Source organism: Carlito syrichta, unplaced genomic scaffold, assembly GCF_000164805.1.
Source record: "Carlito syrichta isolate Samal-C Ts95f unplaced genomic scaffold, Tarsius_syrichta-2.0.1 Scaffold307179, whole genome shotgun sequence".
Classification (NCBI taxonomy): domain Eukaryota; kingdom Metazoa; phylum Chordata; class Mammalia; order Primates; family Tarsiidae; genus Carlito; species Carlito syrichta.
Window position 1 is genome coordinate 4074 of NW_007251275.1, and position 21009 is coordinate 25082.

Sequence of the window (21009 nt, forward strand, 5' to 3'; positions counted from 1 at the left end):
CTAGGTTATCCCCTCTCTGAGGCTATCTGTGGTTTCTTAGGTGGTGGTGGTGGATGGGGGCTGTGCCAGGCTCCATCTGCCCATCAGACAAATCAGAGACAGGTGACGTAAGGACAGCAGGTGTGATAAGAGGTATGGCTTCTAAGAGGAGCATCAAAGAGTCAGAGAAAGTTGAAGGGAGGGAAGGACGCTGGTGCAGGGAGGATTCCCTGGGGACTTCCACTGGGGGTTGTCTGATAGAGGGGAACCTATGCGCTGGGACAAGTGGATCAGGCAAGGCCCAGTAGAGCCATCATCCTGCAGTGAGAGGAGGCGGTGTGGGGCACCGGGGACACAGCAGTCAACCAGACAGGCGTGCGAGCAGGGTCAAGACTTGGAACACAGAGGCTGAGCAGTCCAAATTGCCAGTGCCATCCAGGGCTACTGATCCCCCCGGCACAAACACCCTTTACTGACGCTGTGCCCCCTTCTGTCTCATCAGCGGATCCGGCAGTGCAGACAGACGGCAGCCCCCTCTGCTGCCACTTCCACTTCAGCCCCAAGGTGATGTTCACAAAGGTACTGAAGGCTCAGCTGTGGGTGTACCTGCGGCCTGTGCCCCGCCCAGCCACAGTCTACCTGCAGATCTTGCGACTAAAACCCCTGACCGGGGAAGGGACCGCAGGGGGAGGGGGCGGAGGCCGGCGTCACATCCGGATCCGCTCACTGAAGATTGAGCTGCACTCACGTTCCGGCCACTGGCAGAGCATCGACTTCAAGCAAGTGCTACACAGCTGGTTCCGCCAGCCACAGAGCAACTGGGGCATCGAGATCAACGCCTTTGATCCCAGTGGCACAGACCTGGCTGTCACCTCCCTGGGGCCGGGAGCTGAGGGCCTGGTGAGCAGGGGCCTGAGGTGGTGGTGGACAGGTGTAACCTGGCCCTGAGGGGATGGTACATTGGAAAGGCAGACCAGAAATGTGAAGGGGGTTGGGATGAGCATTATTCCTCCGGGGTCGGGAGCTGATTCTAGAGGAGTTGAGGGGTGGGTGGCAACTATCACTTTTCAGAGATCCAAGCCAGACAGCAGCTGAAAACTGGATTTGAAGTGTCAGTTAATGGAAGATCCGTGGGAACACAATAACTGGCAGTTGATGAGGCCTTGGGCCAACGGGCTGATGAGGGTCAGGTTGCCAGGAGAGGAAGAATGAGGGCAGGTGAGTTGGAGGAGAGAGGCTGGCTGGCTGGCAAGGAAAGTGAGCAAGAGGGAAGGTCTGGGGGGGGAAGCAATCGAAAGCTGAAGTCGCCAGTCTGCGTGATGCCCCTGTGGAGAGGCAGGTGGGGAAGGGACAGGGAGGAGGAGTCCTTCGGGGTGTATCACATCTCTTCCCCCTCCCCGGCCCGCAGCACCCTTTCATGGAGCTTCGAGTGCTAGAGAACACAAAACGTTCCCGGCGGAACCTGGGCCTGGACTGCGACGAGCACTCGAGTGAGTCGCGCTGCTGCCGATACCCCCTCACAGTGGACTTCGAGGCCTTCGGCTGGGACTGGATCATCGCACCTAAGCGCTACAAGGCCAACTACTGCTCCGGCCAGTGCGAGTACATGTTCATGCAAAAATATCCGCACACCCACCTGGTGCAGCAGGCCAATCCGAGAGGCTCTGCTGGGCCCTGCTGCACCCCCACCAAGATGTCCCCCATCAACATGCTCTACTTCAATGACAAGCAGCAGATTATCTACGGCAAGATCCCTGGCATGGTGGTGGATCGCTGTGGCTGCTCCTAAGGTGGGGGACAGAGGATGCCTCCCACACAGACCCTGCCCCAAGACCCCTAGCCCTGACCCTCAGCCCTCCAAGCCTCAGCGCTCCCTCCACTCTTCCCGTGAGCGTCACGCCGTGTTCCCCAACCAAGCAGTGTGCAATACAACAGAGGGAGGCAGGTGGGGACTAAGGGTGAGAGGTTTGGGGTCAGGGGAAGTAGGGGCATGGTCAGAGCGGGGAGTGTTTGAGTTTGCAGATGAGAAGGTTTGGCAAGAAGACAGAGAGATGTAGAGACAGAGGGAGAGAGAGAGGGATAGAAGGCAGAGAAACAAAAAGAGCAGCAGTGAGAAGGCAAAGGGAGAGGCAGAAGAGACAGACTAGGCAGAGACAAACACGGAGAAAGAGACTGAAATGGAGTAATAAAGGAAAGCCCCACACCAAGCCTCCTTTCTTCCGCTAGCAAGGTGAGGGGCTTGGTATAGTTTGGGGAGATCCCCTGACTACTCAGTAGGAGAGGAACTAAAAAATCCACTCTTAGCTTCTTCCTTCTCTCCCTCCCAACAGTGGCCAGGGAAGGGAAGTGAGGGCAGGGGCAAAAGTAAGGATTTGGGAATTTTATTTATTTATTTATTGTGACTTTTCATTTTTTGGTATTTGGCTTTACTGGAATAGGATGGCCCCTGCCCACTGTGCCCCATTTATCCTTTATTCCCCAGACCCTGCTCTGCCCCAATACCCACCCACTTAAGCACTTGTATAAAGCCTCCAGGGTTGGGAATGGGAGTAAAGGGCAAGAGGGCCGACACAGGGAAGTCTCTAACCCATAGTCACCCTAACTCAACCTTTCTGAGCCAAACGGGTGGAATTTAAGCCAGGTGTCATGGAAAATGGAAGAGGTTAGGGTGTAAGAGCTGGGGGAGCCCTCACCATCCAGGATTCTATGTGATGAGAGCCACTCACTGACCCTCAGGTCCAGCCTTAGGACACTGAGTTACTTAGCCAGAGGGTACAGCCTGCTTATGCCCAAATTCCCTCAGCCAAGAGAGAGACCAAAGAGCCTGTGGAATGCCCCTGCTCCCAGCCTCTATCTTCAGGTCAATAAAAAAGCATAGTGATCCCAGAGTCCCGGTCTGGGAAGGGTGAGGAGGGAAAGGCGCAGTAAGGAGGCTGAAGGTTACAGGGCATTTGAATCCAAATCACTGTTCTGGGCTAGGGAATAGAGCCAGCAGACCAAGGTGGGAGGGATTCTGGAGGGGGGACATTTTAGTCCCCTAGCCCCAAAGCTCAGGGTGGAAGGGGGTAGAGCAAGGAAGAAGAGTGTCTATAATTATTTTTACCTTTTATTTTTGGAATCTAACAGTATGTGGCAGCAGGGAGAAGACAGGACAGTGGGGAAAAGCATCTGACAAGACCAGGTAGAGCAGAGGATGGGAGGGATGGAGATGCCGTGATCTGGAGGGCTAGGAGGCAGGCAGAGCCTGGCTGGCACTTCAGGTCACTAGCGAGGCCCATTCGTTCCTTCCACAATCCTGATCCACCCTCCTCTGGACTCACTGTGCCTCAGTTTCTTTCCCTCAATGGAATGAGAAATCGCAGCACCCGCCACAGCCAAGAGATGAATTCTGAGCACTTACCACGGGCACTTTATGGACATAAAATACCTCTCGCTGTGGGACAGATAACCAGGGCACCAGAGTAGTGGTGAAGAGATATGAGGCTTAGAGAAGTCACAGGCTTCAGAGTACAAGTTCCCCTTGGCCTCCCAGCTGGACAGTGCCTGAAGCCAAGGAGTTGAGAATCTCCTGCTCCACACCCTATCCTTACTTCACTGCCAGACCTCTTGGCTCCAGGCAACAGCCTAGAGGATGTCAGGAGAGGAGGGGGAAGAATCTTCAGCAAAATTATCACTCTCAGTAGAGCCAGCAGTTACGGGTCTGATAAAAGCAGTACTGGACTAAAGAAAAGCCCAAACTGGAGAGCAGACCTGGAAGGCTTGTTCTTCCCAAGAGCATGACTCTCCCCGTTGGCCCAGTCGGTGGAGGGGGCAAAGGTATGTGACCACCCTTGAGAAGGGGATGGCGGTGAGCCTTAACATCTTATTCCTATTCTCACAGTGAGAAAGTGAAATGAGGTGTTTCAGCAGAGGAATGGGCAAGGGCCGTTAAGCTTACCTTGCCCCACAGAGCAGCTGTGCTAACCCCAAGCCTCTCCTCTGGCCCTGTTCTTCATCCTTCTGCCCCGATATTGGAGAACAAGACACATCTGACCATCAGTACCGCTCATTTCCTTGGTGGAAGGAGAGGAACAGAGAAATGAAGAACAGAAGATACCTCCCTCCAAGGTCAAATGCCTCTTGATCTTGGCACGGGGTAGGGGTTGGGTAATAAGCATCAGGTAACTTCCCTCTACAGAGCTGAGGCATTAAACGTGGGGGACACTTAGAATATTGCCCCTTTAATACCACCAAATAAAGACCTCTGCGAGAGGGAGGGTGGGGTGGTCTTTATCTTATGAACATAAAACTAGGCGCTGAAGTCTCATTCCCCTATTCCTCTCTACCTCCAAAGAGGCATGGGGTGAAGAGGCTTGGTGGCACAGCTCAGCAACCCAGTGGGAGCTAGCACTCCCTCCCACCGTATGATGGGTGTGGACCTGGCCAGTGCCCCTCCAAACATATCATTATTAGTGTAATTATTATTTACTTTGTGTATTTGTTACATCATGTGCGTGATAGCCTTTGTTAAGGGTGTCTGAGGAGTATGGGACTGACAGGGGCACTGGAATGCTGTGAAAGGACTTCTTCACTGAGATCAAGGCTTCCTGGAGGGAACCACTGCAAAAAAGGCCATCAGGCAGTTTTCAAGTTATGTGACAGAGGGCAAAGATGGCCATAGGGTGCTCTGAGTTTTGGGATGGTCACATGACACAATCCAGCACTTGAACCTGAAAAAAGAAAAATAAAAGCAGTCAAAGAGTTTAGAATTCAGTGCTGAGCTCTTCTCCCTAATCAATACCACATTTACACCTGGAGACCAGGTGGTGAAGAAGATCTGAGGAAACCTTGTGCTCATGGACTAAGATGGGTCCTTGGAGCAAGAGAGAAACACTAAGGGCAGGTGGTACAAGGGTTGGGATGTGCAGCTCAAGGGTGGATGGGAAGGGAGGGCAGCTAGAACAACCCTTCTCTGCAGAGCTTGATCCAAAACATTCCCAAAGATTACAAAAATCCTCTTCCGGCCTCCACAGAATGGACAATCTCAAAGTTTTCCTGAGATGATCCAGCTAGTGTCTGTCCTGTTCTCCTGCAGCCCCTGATCCTAGGTTTGCTCAACGAAGTTTCATCAAAATCTGGAAACCAACCCAACATAGCCATTCAGCTTACCAGTTTCACAAGAGTGGTTAAAAGCATCTCAAATATTGAGTCCACTATAAAAACCTCCTGTGTACCTAAAGCACAATTCCCAGAGCATGTGAACTGGGAATGGCAAAAGAATCTTGCCTGATGCACATTTTCAAAACTAAGGAAAGCTGGGTGTGGCAGCATGCTCCTGTAGTCCTAGCTACTTGGGAAGCTAAGGTGGGAGGATCACTTGAGGCCCAAGAGTTTAAGGCTACAGTGCACTATGGTCATACCTGTGAACAGCCCCTGCACTCCAGCCTGAGTGACAGCACCTGTCTCTAAGAAAATGAAAATAGGCCGGGTTCAGTGGCTCAGCCTGTAATCCTGTGTTTTGGGAGGCCGAGGTGAGTGAATTGCCTGAGCCCACGGGTTCGAGACCCGCCTGGGCAATTTGACGAGACCTCATCTTTACAATAAATCAAAAATTAGCTGGGCGTGGTAGCGCACACCTGTAATTCCAGCTACTTGGAAGGCTGAGGTGGAAGGATCACCGGAGCTCAGGTCAAGGCTGTGGTGGCGCGGAGCGGCCACTGCACTCCAGTCTGGGTGAAAGAGCGAGACTCCAACTCAAAAAAAAAAAAGAAAGAAAGAAAGAAAATGAAAATAAAGGGGACGGGCTTGGTTGCTCAGCCTGTAATCCCAGCACTGTGGGAGGCCAAGGCAAGTGGATTACCTAAGCCCGTGGGTTCGAGACATGCCTGTGCAACTTGGCGAGACCTCATCTCTACAATAAATTTTTTAAAAATTAGCCAGGCGTAGTAGCGTACACTTGTAGTTCCAGCTATTTGGAAGGCTGAGGTGAAAGGATCACCAGAGCCTAGTAGAGCAAGGCTGCGGTGGCCGGGAGCATGCCACTTCACTCCAGTCTGGGTGATAGAGTGAGACTCCAACTCAAAAAAGACAATTAGCTGGGCATGGTAGCACGCACCTGTAGTTTTGGCTACTTGGAAGGCTGAGGCAGAAGGATTACCGGAACCCAGCAGGTTGAAGCTGGGGTAGTCGTGAGTGTGCCACTGCACCTGAGCCTGGGCAATGGAGTAAGACTCCCAACTCAAAAAGAAAAAATAAGGAAAGTGCCTTCGAGATCAACCTGAACCAGAGTTTGGGACAGGACCACTGAGGGTTCACTCTACTTCACTCTACTACCATCCCTTTTCCCTGTCTTGTCACTTCTATCAGCAGACTGACCCCACCCCACACCAACTACAAGAATCGGGCTGTGTCTCATTGAGTGTTACTTTATCCACACCTACTCCTAGCTTTATGCCTATGCCAAAAGGGAGAGTTTTCCTCCCCTACTGCTCATTTATTTCCTGCATTGAAAGAACACCTGTAAGTCTATAAGATGACTTTTTTTTAAGTCTTTTTTCATCCTAAAATCCTTCAACCTAGGGCATGAGCAGGTATTCTATACTCTGCCTTTGCCTGTATTTTGGATGTCAGGGGCCCCAGGCTAAGAACCAGAAGGCAGAAGCATTTACAGCTTCTGGCCTGTACTGGGGCAGAAACAGGAAAGTCAATGCCCCAGGCAACCATGTCAGCTTTCCTGCCAGTGAGCTCTTCCTACCTTTGGTTTCTTTCTTTCTCTTGAAGTTTTAAAACAGAGTTTATTAGCCAGAAGAGAAGAAAAAAGGAAGATTCATGGCAGGGCATGGGCAAATTTCTCAAAATGAAAAACCGTACCTCTACTTTTTCTAGTCTCCTAATCCCCAAATACAACTGTATAAGCAGGTCTATGGCACATACACTCAAACCAGTTCATGCACACCACCCTCCCACCCTAGCTGGAACCTATTCAGGAAAAAATATATATACATCTCCGCTGCACTCTAGTCAACTAGTAAAATTAAAAGCTAATACTTATTGAATGATTACTATGCAAACTATGATAAGCAAAGTATGCTGAGAACATAATATGATATCGCTGAATTCTCACAGCAACTTCACAATGGGGCTCTTATTGGTACAGAGTCTGAAAAAGAGCCATAGAATGATGAAGTAATTTGCTCAAGGTCTCAGAGCTAGTGTGACAGAATGAGAAATGAACCCTAAGTAGTTGCTACATATTACATTATAATCTATTCTATTAATAGTGATCTAAGAAGCAGAAACCTGAATACAGTGATAACAGAGATAAGAGATCCTGAGAAGACGGGGAACACCTTGGGCTCAAAGGGTCTGCAAAGATATGAAACCTGTCATTCTTAATCCCTTTGGAGGAAAAAAATAAGCCTGGACATGGCAAGAGAACGGGAGGTTAGATTTTGGAGGATCTTGATAACCAGAAATAAGTGGTACTGTCTGTCAGAGGCTCTCATGACAAACAGGGAAAAACAGTTCTCCTCCTGTATTTATGTTAAGTTCCCTCCTCCTTCCTCATCAGTTTCTCATGTCAGACACAGCAAGAGGATCAGCTCAACACTAAGACCTGCCTTTATTCACACCGCCCTTCCTATAGCCCTCACCCCCACAGAAGCTTCTAGCCTCTGTCTTCAGCAATTCTTAAGAGGTGTGGTGGGGAGAAGGGCAGTTTAGAGTGACGGTAGAAAAAAAGAGAACCATAAAAAGGTGCAGATTTACAGCTGAGGAAGCTGGTTCTCGCCACTGCTTTTATAGACTCCCTCATTAAGAGCTTCCAGGTATGTAGAGAATGTCACAGCTTCAGGACAAGGAGAAAACTGGGGTCAGCAAACTGCATCAGGATGCTGGGTTAGCTACACTAGGAAGACGGGATAGGAAGCAAGGGTACCCAGATCCTAGATAAAGGATTACAGGCCCCAATGTCTGTTGTCTCTAAATGGACTTACTATTTTAAGACTGAATTACGAAAAAGACATGGGCATCCTGAAAATACACACTCAAAAAGTATGTGTGGAATGACTACAATGAGATAGGAAGAGGATTTTGGTGACCAGGCTTTGAGGGTAAAGACTTCTGACCAACACATAATTCAGGTGCTGAAATGGGATGATAAAAGGTTAGCAAAAAATCCCCACATACTGGAAGACATTGTATCAAAGATTTGGGGGAAGTGAGCTGAGTGAGAAGAGACACCCCCCCCACACACACACACACAGTAAGGTTGAATACCTTTCTAGAAGGTTACGGAGGACAAAGTAAGAAAACTTCAGGATCCTCTCCTTCATTATCACATCTGCTCTATTCCTTTACCTACCTTCCTGGTGTAGGAACCCTTACTGAATCCATAATCTCTTTAAAGTTATATATCAGAACTATTCTCTCGGCTTGTTTCCAGATGAAGACAGAGTAGAGTGAGTAAATGCCCCAAGATCAGAGCCTGAAGTGTAAAAAAAAAAAAAAAAAAAAGGCAGACAGAAGAGAGCAGTGGAAACAGAGGGAAGGTCACCTCAATTGTAAGGTTTATATAGTTGAGGAGGTGTCAAAAATTTAGCAAGCTTTCCCTTTTGTTCATTTCTCCCAAGTCTTAGAATGGGGCAAAGTTCATGACAAATGGGCAGTCCTTCAATCTGCTCTCCAAGGCGCAGTTTTCCTAAACTGCCTAAACTTAGGTCCCTGCCTTCCTCGCCAACTAGAGACTTTGTGGAAATAAAAAGATTCTTCATTCCAGAAAGGTGATCAAACCATTACCTATTAATCACAAAACCAAGGTTTTGGTTTAAAAAAAGATAGAGGATTATACCACAGCAACACAATCTGATTGGTACCAAAGTCTTCAGGGAAGGTGGCAGGCTCACAAATCTTATTACCAAAAAAAAAAAAAAAGCCAAGAGTATGTAGATGCTCAAATAAAAAGTTAAGGGGAGAAACCCTATGTTAACACATCCAGAAAGAGTAAATAGTAGGTGTTGGATATATATGAACTTAAAATGCAAACAAGCAGTCTCCCTGGGGAGACTCAAACCTTTTCTAAGTAGGAGGCTCAGCAAGGAAAATGAAATTTAGTAATATCTAAGAAACATTACCGCCAAAATTGCAACAGAAGAGGACAAACTAGCACAAAGTTTGATTACAAAGTAGAAGCCTCCAGTTCCACTGCTTATGTTCCCAATATCTAGGTAAGAATAATGCTTAACATCTCTGACATCCTCTGTCTCTATACTTTCTACTATTCAGACATCCAAAACTGCCTAACCAAGACAGTCCCATGTATTAGTTTCTGTTGGGACCATACCAGGCCAACCCTGGAAATGGGGCTCTTCACCTTTCTGTGGAACTCTGGACCCCATTTTATCCGAGAAAAATGCTTCATTATTACTCATATTAGACTACCTGCTGTGCATGGTAGCTCACACCTATAAGCCTAGCACTTTGGGAGGCAGAGGAGAGAGGACTGCCTGAGTCCAGGGGTTCAAGACCAGCCAGGGCAACTTGGCAAGACCTTGTCTCTACAATAAATTAAAAAATTAGCCGTGTGAGGTGGTGCACACCTGTGGTTCCAGCTACTTGGAAGGCACAGGTGGAAGGATCACCTGAGCCCAGCAGGTTGAGGCTATGGTGGCTGTGAGCATACCACTGCACTCCAGCCTGGACAACAGAGACTCCCACTAAGGGGGGGAAAAAAAAAAACAACTACAGTCTTTAGCTCTTGTATTTATATCCTTTGCACCATCTAAAATCTCCCATGTTCTCTATTTTATCTCCACGGGCCACTCCAACCTGCTGAAGCAAAGACTCAGAAAGTAACTTGGCCTCTTCACAGAGGATAATGAGGTAAAAGGATGCTTGTGAGTATGAGAGGAGGAAATAAACAGGCTTTAGGGGCAGACTCAATCCTTTTCCTAGTCTTCTTTTCTAAGGGATAAAGGCATTACAGCTAATTCCCTATAATAGTTGCCCCTGAAGCCCCCCTTATCTGGTCTAATCTGGCTCCAAGAAATTAGAGGAGCACCTAATAAAACACATTGTTCTCTTTTCTATTTTTTTTTATTAACAAGCAAAATAAAACAAAAACACAACAATCTTAAAGTTGGAATAAGTCAAATTGCTGCAGCAGTTCACGGATGTACCTGAGGTACATGCTCCCTTATTGAGAGGCAGGACGTAGGCACATGACTGTGCATTTAGGTATATATGTGACCAAGAAGAATCAGAGAAATGGAAACCACTGGAGAACACAAAGCATCAAGAACTTTTCATCAGGCAATCCCAAAGCGTTCTGCTCTTTTCCTCTTCTTTGCCTGTAAGGAAGAAGCAAGAAGAAAAAAATCAGATTATAAGACAACAGTTGCCCGAGTTCCTGGCTGCTGTAATTCAAGCTCACATGAACTGTCACAAGGTCCAGGGATGGATGGCCCAGACTTAAACTTAGCAGTTACAGATTTCATTGCCGAATCTCTCCAATCTCCCCAGTTATCCAGTTAGATCTGGGAAGGTTTGGGGGGAAAGGAGGGTAATATGAGCAGCCAGAGGAAGAAGAATAGTGGTACAAAATGGAAAGATTCCCTAAGAGGGCCACTCAGACTTGGAAAAAGCTAGTCTGGAAACAATAGGCTCTTAACAGACCAGGGAAAGTCTTCCAGTCAGTGGGGATAAGGGAGATTTCAGAGAACAAAGGGTTAACCAATGCTATTCATGAAGGTGGGGAATGCCCTTCAGAGCAGTCAGGTCCAGACAGCAGCTATTCCTCAGGTTCCTAATCCACAGAAAAGCATATAAATCTTCAGTGCCAACAGAATAAATCGGGGTGGTGGGATGGGGAGGGTGGTGGGGGTGGTAGTGGTGGAGGTAAAAGGTGTTTGCATGTGGGTCCCCGTCACGGATCTTTTAAGGGAGGCAGCATTGCAGAGAAGGCACAAAATGGGGACAGAGGAAGGAACTTTTTGTTCTGGCAATGACTCACAAAACAGCAGAGTCCTTCTTCCTCACAACCACTGCCCTCAGCAAAGTGGGAAACTTTTATTCATCCCATTCATACAGAAAGAAGATTTAACATATATTTAAAAAGAACACTGAATGCACACAAGCCCAGGCCACTCCACCTGAACTACTGACACAATTCTTTGGAATCAAACAAAAATCATCTGGTTCATGTAAACCCCACTGGCCAGAAGTTACTGCTCCCTGACATACACTGACTTGCCCAACAAAATCCTCATCCTTGGGCCGGGCGAGGGGAGGCTCAAGCCTGTAATCCCTGCACTTTGGGAGGCTGAGGAGAGAGGACTGTCCGAGTCCAGGGATTCAAGACCAGCCTGGGCAACTTGGTAAGACTTCGTCTCTACAAAAAATAAAAAAGTTTGCCAGGCGTGGTAGCACCAGGCGTGGAACCAAGTAGTTCCAGCGACTTCGAAGGTTGAGGCGGAAGGATCACCTGACCCCAGCAGGTCGAGGCTTCGGTGGCCGTGAGTGTACCACTCCAGGCTTTGGCAACAGAGTGAGACTCCAACTCAAGGGAAAAAAACCCAAAAAACTCATCCTCTTTAACTTGGAGAGGCCCAAATGTACCTCCTTAGTAAGCATGCCTGGCTAAGCAATAGTCTCCTTGGTAAGGAGGGAATAATTGTAACTAGAATTAAAACAAGCCTAAGTTTACTACTAGTTCATCTAGGTAAGTCAGTAAGCAAGCAGATATGTAAAACAGGTAGTACTCTCAGTAGCATAAAGAATACAAACTCTTTTAGTTTTTTCCTAGTGAAGAATGTAAACTAATCTGATTCTAAAATTTTCAGGATTTAATTCACAAGACTGACTCTGATATTTATTCATAAAGAAATTTTTCATAAAGATTTTGAGCATATAGCTTTGTAGAGGCGCTCTCCAGAGGCAGATGTAGAGAAGTAAACTTGGATTAAAAGGAAGTATCAAAGAACAGTCCAAATTCTTTGCCACCCAAGAAGATTTCAATTATTCTAAAAATATGCTTTTTTAGAATTCAACATTATTTCAATTGTTCTTTATGTACTCTCAAATTAACACTGTCAATGATCAACCTCAGTGAACATGAGCTACGCCAGGAGAACCTGGCATATGTATAAACATGAGTCTTAGAGGATAAAAAAGTCCCTCTTTCAAAACTACTTTATGTAAACAAAGTGACAAAAACGAGAAATCTCATTTGAGTCCATTGTTCTTTTCCAGAGAGGAGTTAGGCACAACTACATTTGTGTCTGGGTTAGAGATGACCTTCACTAAATGCACAAAGGAAATGAACAATAAACATTGCTACTTACTACTTAAAATATGACAGACAACATTCTAAGCATTTTACTCACACTATACCTTTTTACACAGAATAATTTTTTTTTGTTTTTTTGAGTTGGAGTCTCATTCCATCACCCAGGCTGGAGAGCAGTGGCACATTCACAGCCACCCTAGCATCGACCTGCCGGACTCCAGCGATCCTCCCACCTCAGCCTTCCAAGAAGCCAGAACTACAGGCACGCGCTACCATGCCTGGCTAACTTTTTATTTATTGTAGAGACGAGGACTCACCAAGTTGCCTGGGCTGGTCTTGAACCTGCAGGCTTAGGCAATCCACTTGCCTCGGCCTCCCAAAGTGCTGGGATTATAGGATGAGCCGCTAAGCCTGATCAGAATCATTTCCTTTCATTCTTTTTTTGAGTCAGGGCCTTGCTCTGTGGCCCAGGTTGTACAGTGACATGATCATGTCTCACCACAGCCTGCAACTCTGAGGTTCAGGTGATCCTTCTGCTTCAGCCTCCTGAATAGTCAAGTGTGGCCACCATACCCAGCTAATTTCTTGATTTTTTTTGGTAATGACAAGGTCTTGCTATGCTGCCCAGACGGGGCTCAAACTCCTGGGCTCAAGTTATCCTCCTGCCTTAGCCTCCCAAAGTGCTAGGATTACAGAAACTAGTCACCATGCCCAGTCTGTATAATTTCATTCTTAAAAATACCACTTTGAGGTAGATATATTACCTCCACTTCCCATCTGATGAAAGAGGCTCAGGAATATGCTGTAACTTATTAATACTAAATGGCAGAGATACTTTTTGAATCCAAGCCTACTTGACTCTAAATCTTTTTTTTGAGTTGGAGTCTCACTCTGTCACCCAGAGGCATGCTCCCGGCCACCGCAGCCTCCACCTGCTGGGCTCCAGCGATCCTTCCGCTTCAGCCTTCCAAGTAGCTGAAACTACCACACGCCTGGCTAATTTTTTTGATTTATCGTAGAGATGAGGTCTCACCAAGTTGCCCAGGCGGGTCTCGAACCCACGGGCTCAGGCAATCCATTCACCTCAGCCTCCCAAAACACGGGATTACAGGCTGAGCCACTGAGCCCGGCCCTGACTCCAAAACTCATGCTCTGTGCCACCAGGCTAATAGACTAACACTGAATTAAGTATATGGATGGGATTCAGTGTGACCACTTCATCCAGAAAAAAGTTACCAAACAAAAGGCAAAATACTTTGTCATTTGGGCACTTAGGAAGTAGGCTGGGGAAACTTTCTCCACTCAGTTTATTCACTCTTATTTCCCTTTAAGAGCCCTATGAAGCATTCTAGGTATGTTTTACCTCTGTATCCTCTGTGGTTCCAGTTCCAGCTGAACTCGTGACAATTCCAAATCGCTCCTTCCTCTTTTTCAGTTTCTCATCATCTTCAGACTGTTCAGGGACAACAAAAAAGAAGAGAGACTGAAACAAACTAGGGTCCATTCACAAAATAAATAGGAATGAAATTATGACTCACTGGTCACAATGTGTCAGCCAACTTTGTGCCAAGAACTAAGGATCACTAAAAACCTAGAATGACTAAAAACTTAATTTTAGATAGGGGCTCAATACTCATAAGACAAGTAGAGTGAAGAAATAATAGGAAACACCCATAAAACAAATTTCTGTGCTCAAGAAATTGTGGCAGTTCAGAGATAAGGAGAACTGAAGTTTCACTAAGTAACACCTACAGAGAACAAGTTGGTAGGAAGCACCCCAACTACTTGCTGAACACTGCTTACAAGTTACCAAGGAAAGAAAGGGGAAGAAGGCCAGAGTGGTGTTTCTGAAAAACATAGTCATCTTTCTAAAAGATGCTCAAGCCTTTTCCAAGCATTCATGAGTGTCATGATATATATGCTTGGAAACTGGAGAGAATGTTTCAGTTTACCATGAGTTGGAGATAGCCATTCTCCTATAGGTGTTTTAAAGACAGAGCTACTATTCATATCTGATACTGTTCAATACAGCAGTATATTTTCCCAAGAGAACCTAAACCCTGTCACTTTATTTATCCCATTTTAAAAGTTATCTTTTCCTTCTCCACCTTCCCCTCATACCCAGTCAGCAGTAATCAAAAGCTCAATCCCAGGATTAGTAAACATCTGAAAGCAGGTAGCCTCCCCAGGTGTTTCTTTCCTCCCAGGAGGATTTTCTAAGACTTGGCACATCTATACAAATATCCCATTCCTCTCATAATCTCAAGACACCCCATATAGACATATCCATCCTCACCACGGAGGAGGAGAGTTTCTTTTACTTTATTTACAAAAATTAACCCAACAGAAGGCCAGCTCAAAAAAGTCCAAACAAACTTTTAGGGAGTGTCTATGTGGTGCTTCTAAGCTAGTTATTTTTAAACCTCAACAAATTTATATTCCTATAGTCTATAGGCGGGCTGTGTCTCTGGGTGTCCCAAAACCATGAGGTCAACAGCAAAGGCAATCAAAAGACTTAGAGAAACACAGGAATTTTTCAATGTCTCTGCTCTCAGTCTCATCTAAAAACTTGCCTTTGTCCCCTGTGACCACAGCAGCCACCTCTAAAATCAAAAGCAGGGCAGCTCTCCAGCTTTTTGTGCGCAATTTGTTTAACTAGTCCAACTCTCTGAACACAGCAGGTGGGACTACAGTCTAAGTCTCACTTTGACTCAGCTTGAGAAAGATGTTCATTTTCTCCAGTTTGCTGCAACTGCTTTCCAGTGAGTAGGAAGGAAGTCAAGAAAAAATGGTGGCTATGAAGCAATGAACTACCATGTAATCAAGGCATACTATTAGAATATAGTTTTTCTGCCTTTTTCATTATAATCACCCACCAACAATTCCACAGTAGTACTTCATGAATGTAATCTGAATTATTATAAAGCAGTAAGTTCCAAGAAGAAAGAAATATTATTGTCCTTAATAATCATACATTAAAATAATATAGCCACAAACATTGAGTTGTTTACTATATGCCAGGTACCATGTGGCATTCTTTACATGTGATTCCTCATTTATTTCTTATAATAATCCTATGAAGTAGCACTATGATAAAATTCATTTCATAGGCTGGGCACACTGGCTCATGCCTGTAATTCCAGCACTTTGGGAGGCAAAAGCAGGAGGATTGTTTGAGTCAGTCCCAGAGTCTGAGAGCAGCCTGGGCGACACAGAGAGGCCTGGTCTCTACAAAAGATCAAAAAATTAGCCAGGCATGGTGGCATGTACCCTTAGACCCAGCTACTTGGGAGGCTGAGGCAGGAGGATCACTTGAGCACAGGTGTTTGAGGTTGCGGTGAACCATGATCGTGCCACTGCATGCCAGCCTGAGTAACAGAGTAAGACCCCAACTCAAAAAAAAGAAGAAAAAAACTTTTATTTCACAGGTATGAAAACGAAGACCTAGAGAGATTAAGTAATTTGTTCAAAATCTCACAAATAGTAAGGGCAGAGTCAGAACTGGAACCCAAGACATTTTACTCAATAACCCACTTCTCTAACTTTACCATCTCCCCAGGTGGAACCCAAGACATTTTACTCAATAACCCACTTCTCTAACTTTACCATCTCCCCAGGTATCTCATGTAAGTATTTCTTTGGAAGAACAGTGGCAGAATGAAATGCTTAATCCCCAAGGGAGAAGGATCACTGAGAACTTTAGCCAAAAGTATTTGTGAATTACAGTAACCACTTCACATTACTCAAATGACTGGGTCAGCAATATAGGACCCCATCCCCTTTCTGTCATACAATTTGCCTCTACTTCATAACTAACTAGGGATCTAGGGAAAGGACTCTAGTTAGTAATCCTGTGCTAAAGATTTTCTTGGCTGAACTTGTTTCTAACTTTGGCTAATTGGCTATTCCATCTGTTAAACTGTAATACAAAAATCAGAAAGGTTTCCTACAAACACAAGCCCCGCCAATACTTTCCACTACCAAAGTCAGGGGGAAAAGTTTTCTTGATTTTGTCTACTACCATTAAGATAAAGTGAATAAGGGATACAAATGAAGATTTCAAAATGAGAACCTCTAGAATATGCTAGATGATAATATATCCATTTCACAAAGTCCCCTGGCCAAGTAGCAGACCATTTTAGGGAGAATTAAAGGAACAGCTATTTCTTCTTGGGGAGAGCCAGGACTAGAGCAACATCTTGCTGAACTACAACAATACTCTTTTTCATTCAATTTAGTGCTAGGAATATTTCAGCAAGTTTAAATCACAGAGGAGATATGACTTTTATCTCAGCACAAATCCTGAGGCCACTCCCTGAACAAAGCCTATATCCATTTGGAATGTGTGGAATGGTCTTTCTCTTCATAATTCTTTTCATTTCTTTTTTTTTTTTTGAGTCAGGGTCTCACTCTGACCCAGGCTGGAGTTCAGTGGCACAATCACAGCTCACTGCAGTCTCAAGCTTCTGGGTTCCAGTGATTCTTCAATCTCCCAAGTAGCTGAGACTATAGGCACACACCATCACAACTGGCCTAATTATTTATAGAGATCAGGTCTTGTTATGTTGCCTAGGATGGTCTAGAATTCCTGATCTCAAGCGATCCTCCTGCCTCAGCCTCCCAAAGTACTGGGATTACTGGCTCACTCTCTAAAAACCTCTAAAAAATTTTTGGACTCATGGTCTCTGACACCCAGGCTGGAGTGCAGTAGTGGCACAATTTCAGCTCACTGCAGCCACGACCTCCTGGGCTCAGGAGATCCTTCTGCCTCAGTCTCTTGAGTAGCTGGGACTACAGGCACACTCCACGACACCCAGCTAACTTATTTATTTATTACAGACAAGGTCTTGTTATGTTGCCTAGGTTGGTCTTGAACTCCTGGGCTCAAGCGATCCTCCCATCTCAGCCTCCCAAAGTGCTGGAATTACAGGTGGGAACCACCAGGCCTCGCCTCTTCATGGTCCTTTATCTTGCTATATCCTGAAAAGGGCAGTTTGAATTCTAAATGAATTAATTTATAATTTAATTAATTAATTCCTGTGTTTTCTTTTGTGCTCAAAGGTGAGTTAAGGAGGGGGAACAGGAAAAGAAGAATGGGGAGATACACTCCTCTAGCCGCTAAGACTAGTGTCAGAGAATTCTGGTGAGCTGCCCTTTGTATTAAGATCTTTGGTGCCTCTCCTGGAGATCCAGGCAGAACATCTGCTCTAAATCCACCAGGGAATGGGGGGTGTGACAATGCAGCCTCCTTCAACTCACACAAATAGTCAGTCCTTCCCTCCCCACCCAGAACCCCTCAGCTCTCCTCTTAAAGCCTCTTCCTCCTTGCCCTGCAGGGAAAGTGCACAACCAGGCCCAGTAAATCAACACAGTTCTAATGATCGCTCTCACTGACCCTTCTAGCGTGACGGTGTCGCATGGAAACAAATGTACAATAAACTTCACTTCATCTTTAGCTCCTTGCTGACAGGTTTTGATTCATGGGATGGCAAGACCCATCTGAGGGAAATTACCTCGATCAAAAAACGCATCTCTCTCTGCATTCATCAGGCCAATGCTCCCCCAGGCCATGCTCAAGTGCACAAATGGGGCTATGCATCTGCAGGCAGCACTGACCCCTTCTAGCTCAGTGTCATATGCATTTGCAAGCCTTTTCCTTCTTCATCCCTCCCCCACTTCCCTTCCCCACACGACAACTGCTAACAAAACTCCTTTTTTCTTCTCATGCATATTCCTGTGCAGGAAGAGAAGTGCTTGAATCCCTTATTTCCTATCAAATGCAAACTCCTCAGAACATACAACTTGCACCCTAGAGGAGAAACCTGCTCTTGCTAACCAAACACAGGCAATGAGTGTTCAGACTAATCCATGTATTTCACTTCCCCAATACTATCACTTCTCAAAATTTAAAACACCAAGTCAGCCAACTGACTACTGCTAGTAATTTCTGCATATCCTTCACAGCCACTCAACAACTACCTTTTTAGCTTCTTTTTAAAATCTCATTTATAAAAATGAGAAACAATTGTGCAAAAGAGAAGAGAGCACCCATATAAGAACAGAAAGCATGACCTATATTTAATGAAGCAAATGCCCTCACTTTCACGGTATCTCCCATTATAGAATAAAGATAATTTCCAACTGAGCCCTTTAGAAGACATTCTCAACTTTTCAAAATTCACTTCTCTCCTTGTTTCCTTTTCATATCTGGAAAATCCTCAGGCAGTACAAAGAAAATGATACCTGCTAAGGAAAAACACCAGATATTCAAGGCTGCTCCAAGATACAAATTATGTGTGAGATTACTTTGCACATAGGAACTGTAAGAGGTATTTAATAAATGTTAGCTATTTTTTTCATTGCCACATTTCTCCTAGTCCTTGAAACAAAGTCTGAGATCACCAACAAAATCTTGAAGCTAATGATGCCACTAATTCTTCTATATAAGAGTGAAATCACCAAAGGTTGGCTAGAATCAGAGCCATTACTAAGGCAACAGGATACTTAACCCCCTTTAGCTCAAGATCAGATGAGTACATATTTGAATAGATGACTAGACTTAGGGTTAAAATGTAGGGTATGGTAGAATGGTAACTAGACAAAACCACAGTCTTCTCTAGGTACTGTTAACTATCTTCCTCTCTCTGGGGCCCTGAAAATCTAGACTGCTAGGATTTACTGGTTTCATCAAACCCTAATAATTAATGACTACAAAAAAGATACCTATATAAGGTAATAGCTGAGGGGACTGAGCAAGGATCCAACCTCTTATCTCTATAGACCCAATCACAGGTACTTAAGGCCCCTGAGGCATCTCTTTCCCTGAATTATGTAATATCAGTTTCAATCAACATTTTCAATATCATTTAATCATAAAATTCATTCATTCATATCCTAGTCTTTCAAATTATTGACTGTCTACTTTGGGTCAGGCATTGTTTTGGGCACTGGGAATACAGAGATGAATAAGATAAAGATCCTTAACCACACACTTATAAATTTACCACTGAATTACCATAAAGATGCATGCTATTGTTTCTTATGCTATTGTTTCTTACATCACTGCATTGAGGACCCACAGGGAAATTTTCTGTTCCCCAGATCCAAAATAATTATGCTTTGCTTAAGTAATTTGTTAGTTTTTACCTTGTGAACCCTGTGTTCACAACAGTGCGACTACGTTTTCCTCTTCCTATTGGCTGCCATAAAGTTTGGAGCCAAATGTGTGCCCTTGTCTCTGACAAGCGATTTTGAAAATAAGACCGTCTTCAACTTACAATGGTGCAGCTTAAAAGATTTTTCAACTTTACAATGGTGCAAAAGCAATACATATCCAGTAGAAAATACTTCATGGAAGGATCACCGGAGCCCAGCAAGTTGATGATGGGGTGGCCAAGAGCATGCCACTGTACTCCAGCCTGGGCAACAGAGTGAGACTCCGACTCAAAAAAAGGAAATACTTCAAGTACCCATACAGTCATTCTATTTTTCACTTTCAATATAATATTCAATAAATTACATGAGATATTCAATACTTTATTATGAATAGGCTGTATATTTGACGATTTTGTCAAACTATATAGTAAAGTGAGTATTCTGAGCACGTTTAGGGTAGACTAGGCCAAGTTATGATGCTCAATTTGGGTGTATTAAATACATATTAGACTTATGATGCGTTTTTGTTTTGTTTTATTTTGAGTCAGAGTCTCACTCTGTCACCTAGGCTGGAGTGCAGTGGCACACTCATGGCCACTGCAGCCTCAACCTGCTGGGCTCAAGTGATCCTTCCACCTCAGCCTTCCAAGTAGCTGGCATGACAGGTGTACACCACCACACCTAGCTAATTTTTTGATTTATTATAGAGACGAGGTCTCTCCATGTTGCCCAAACTGGTCTCAAACCCCTGGACTCGGGCAATCTTATCATCTCAGCCTCTCAAAGTGCTGGGATTACAGGCTTGAGCCACTGCGCACATTCCCATTGTAAGTCAAGGAGCATCTGTACTGACTGCTATTAGAAAAGAAAGAAGGGTCAGAAGTATTGAGGTGAGAGAGAAACATGAGATCCAGAAAGGGAGATGAACATCCAGAACCAGAGGTTGGAGCTTAAAAAGCAACATGATTAGCTGGGCGTGGTAGCACGTGCCTATAGTTCTAGCTACTTGGAATGCTGAGGCGGATCACCTGAGCCCAGCAGATAGACTGTGGTGATTGGGAGCATGCCACTGCACTCTAGCCTGGGCAAAAGTGAGACTCCAACTTAAAAAAAAAAAAGCAACATGAAGTACAGTTATTGACAGAGTTGCCTGCTGGTCAGTTTCAATCAACATTTTAACAGCATCACTGTAAAATTAATCCATTCATTCCCTAGTCTTGCTGGGCCCTTAAGAACTTACTCCTCTATAAATGCAATGGGATTTATTTCTTTCTCAAGAAGGGGGGAAAAAAAGGGAAAGAGTTACCAGGTTATAATTAGAAATTTGAAATGAAGGACTCTTGCCAGTGATTTCCACAGCACATTCACTGTAGCCAGAAATTAAGTTCCAAATGGACGATCAGATGTAACAATTGGCAGCTGAATGCCATAGATGTTTTCTAAAGTGACTGCCCCCTTTTTACAACAAGTACCAACATTAACCATTCCTACCCAAAATGGAGTTCTAACTTTGTTATTTTCCAAACCCACCTTTGTGTCTTTAGATTCAGATCCAATGAACATTTTCCCAAACTTACTAATTTTATCCTGAATATAATAAAGAATACTGCTCC

At 45.0% G+C, this 21009-nt stretch overlaps 2 protein-coding genes across 4 annotated transcripts in view; one reads left to right on the forward strand and one right to left on the reverse strand.

The window, feature by feature from the left end:
• Positions 1–337: 337 nt before the first annotated feature.
• Positions 338–4731, forward strand: GDF11 (growth differentiation factor 11; the record flags this gene model as incomplete). Its single annotated transcript, XM_008064034.2, has 2 exons — positions 338–879; positions 1388–4731. Coding segments are annotated over 2 exons (923 nt in total), but the record flags the coding sequence as incomplete, so codon positions are not given.
• The window catches only part of SARNP (SAP domain containing ribonucleoprotein), a 70795-nt gene continuing 54210 nt past the window's right edge, over positions 4425–21009 (reverse strand). For 2 of the 3 annotated variants that reach the window (XM_008064012.2, XM_008064013.1), the window contains 2 exons: positions 13605–13694; positions 10032–10304 (listed from right to left, as the gene is read on the reverse strand). In XM_008064012.2, the coding sequence (XP_008062203.2) occupies positions 10263–10304; positions 13605–13694 (132 nt within the window). In that variant the 3' untranslated portion in view covers positions 10032–10262. Of the gene's footprint in view, positions 4689–10031; positions 10305–13604; positions 13695–21009 lie in introns of those variants that run through there. The other variant, XR_002482307.1, reaches the window with a different exon arrangement.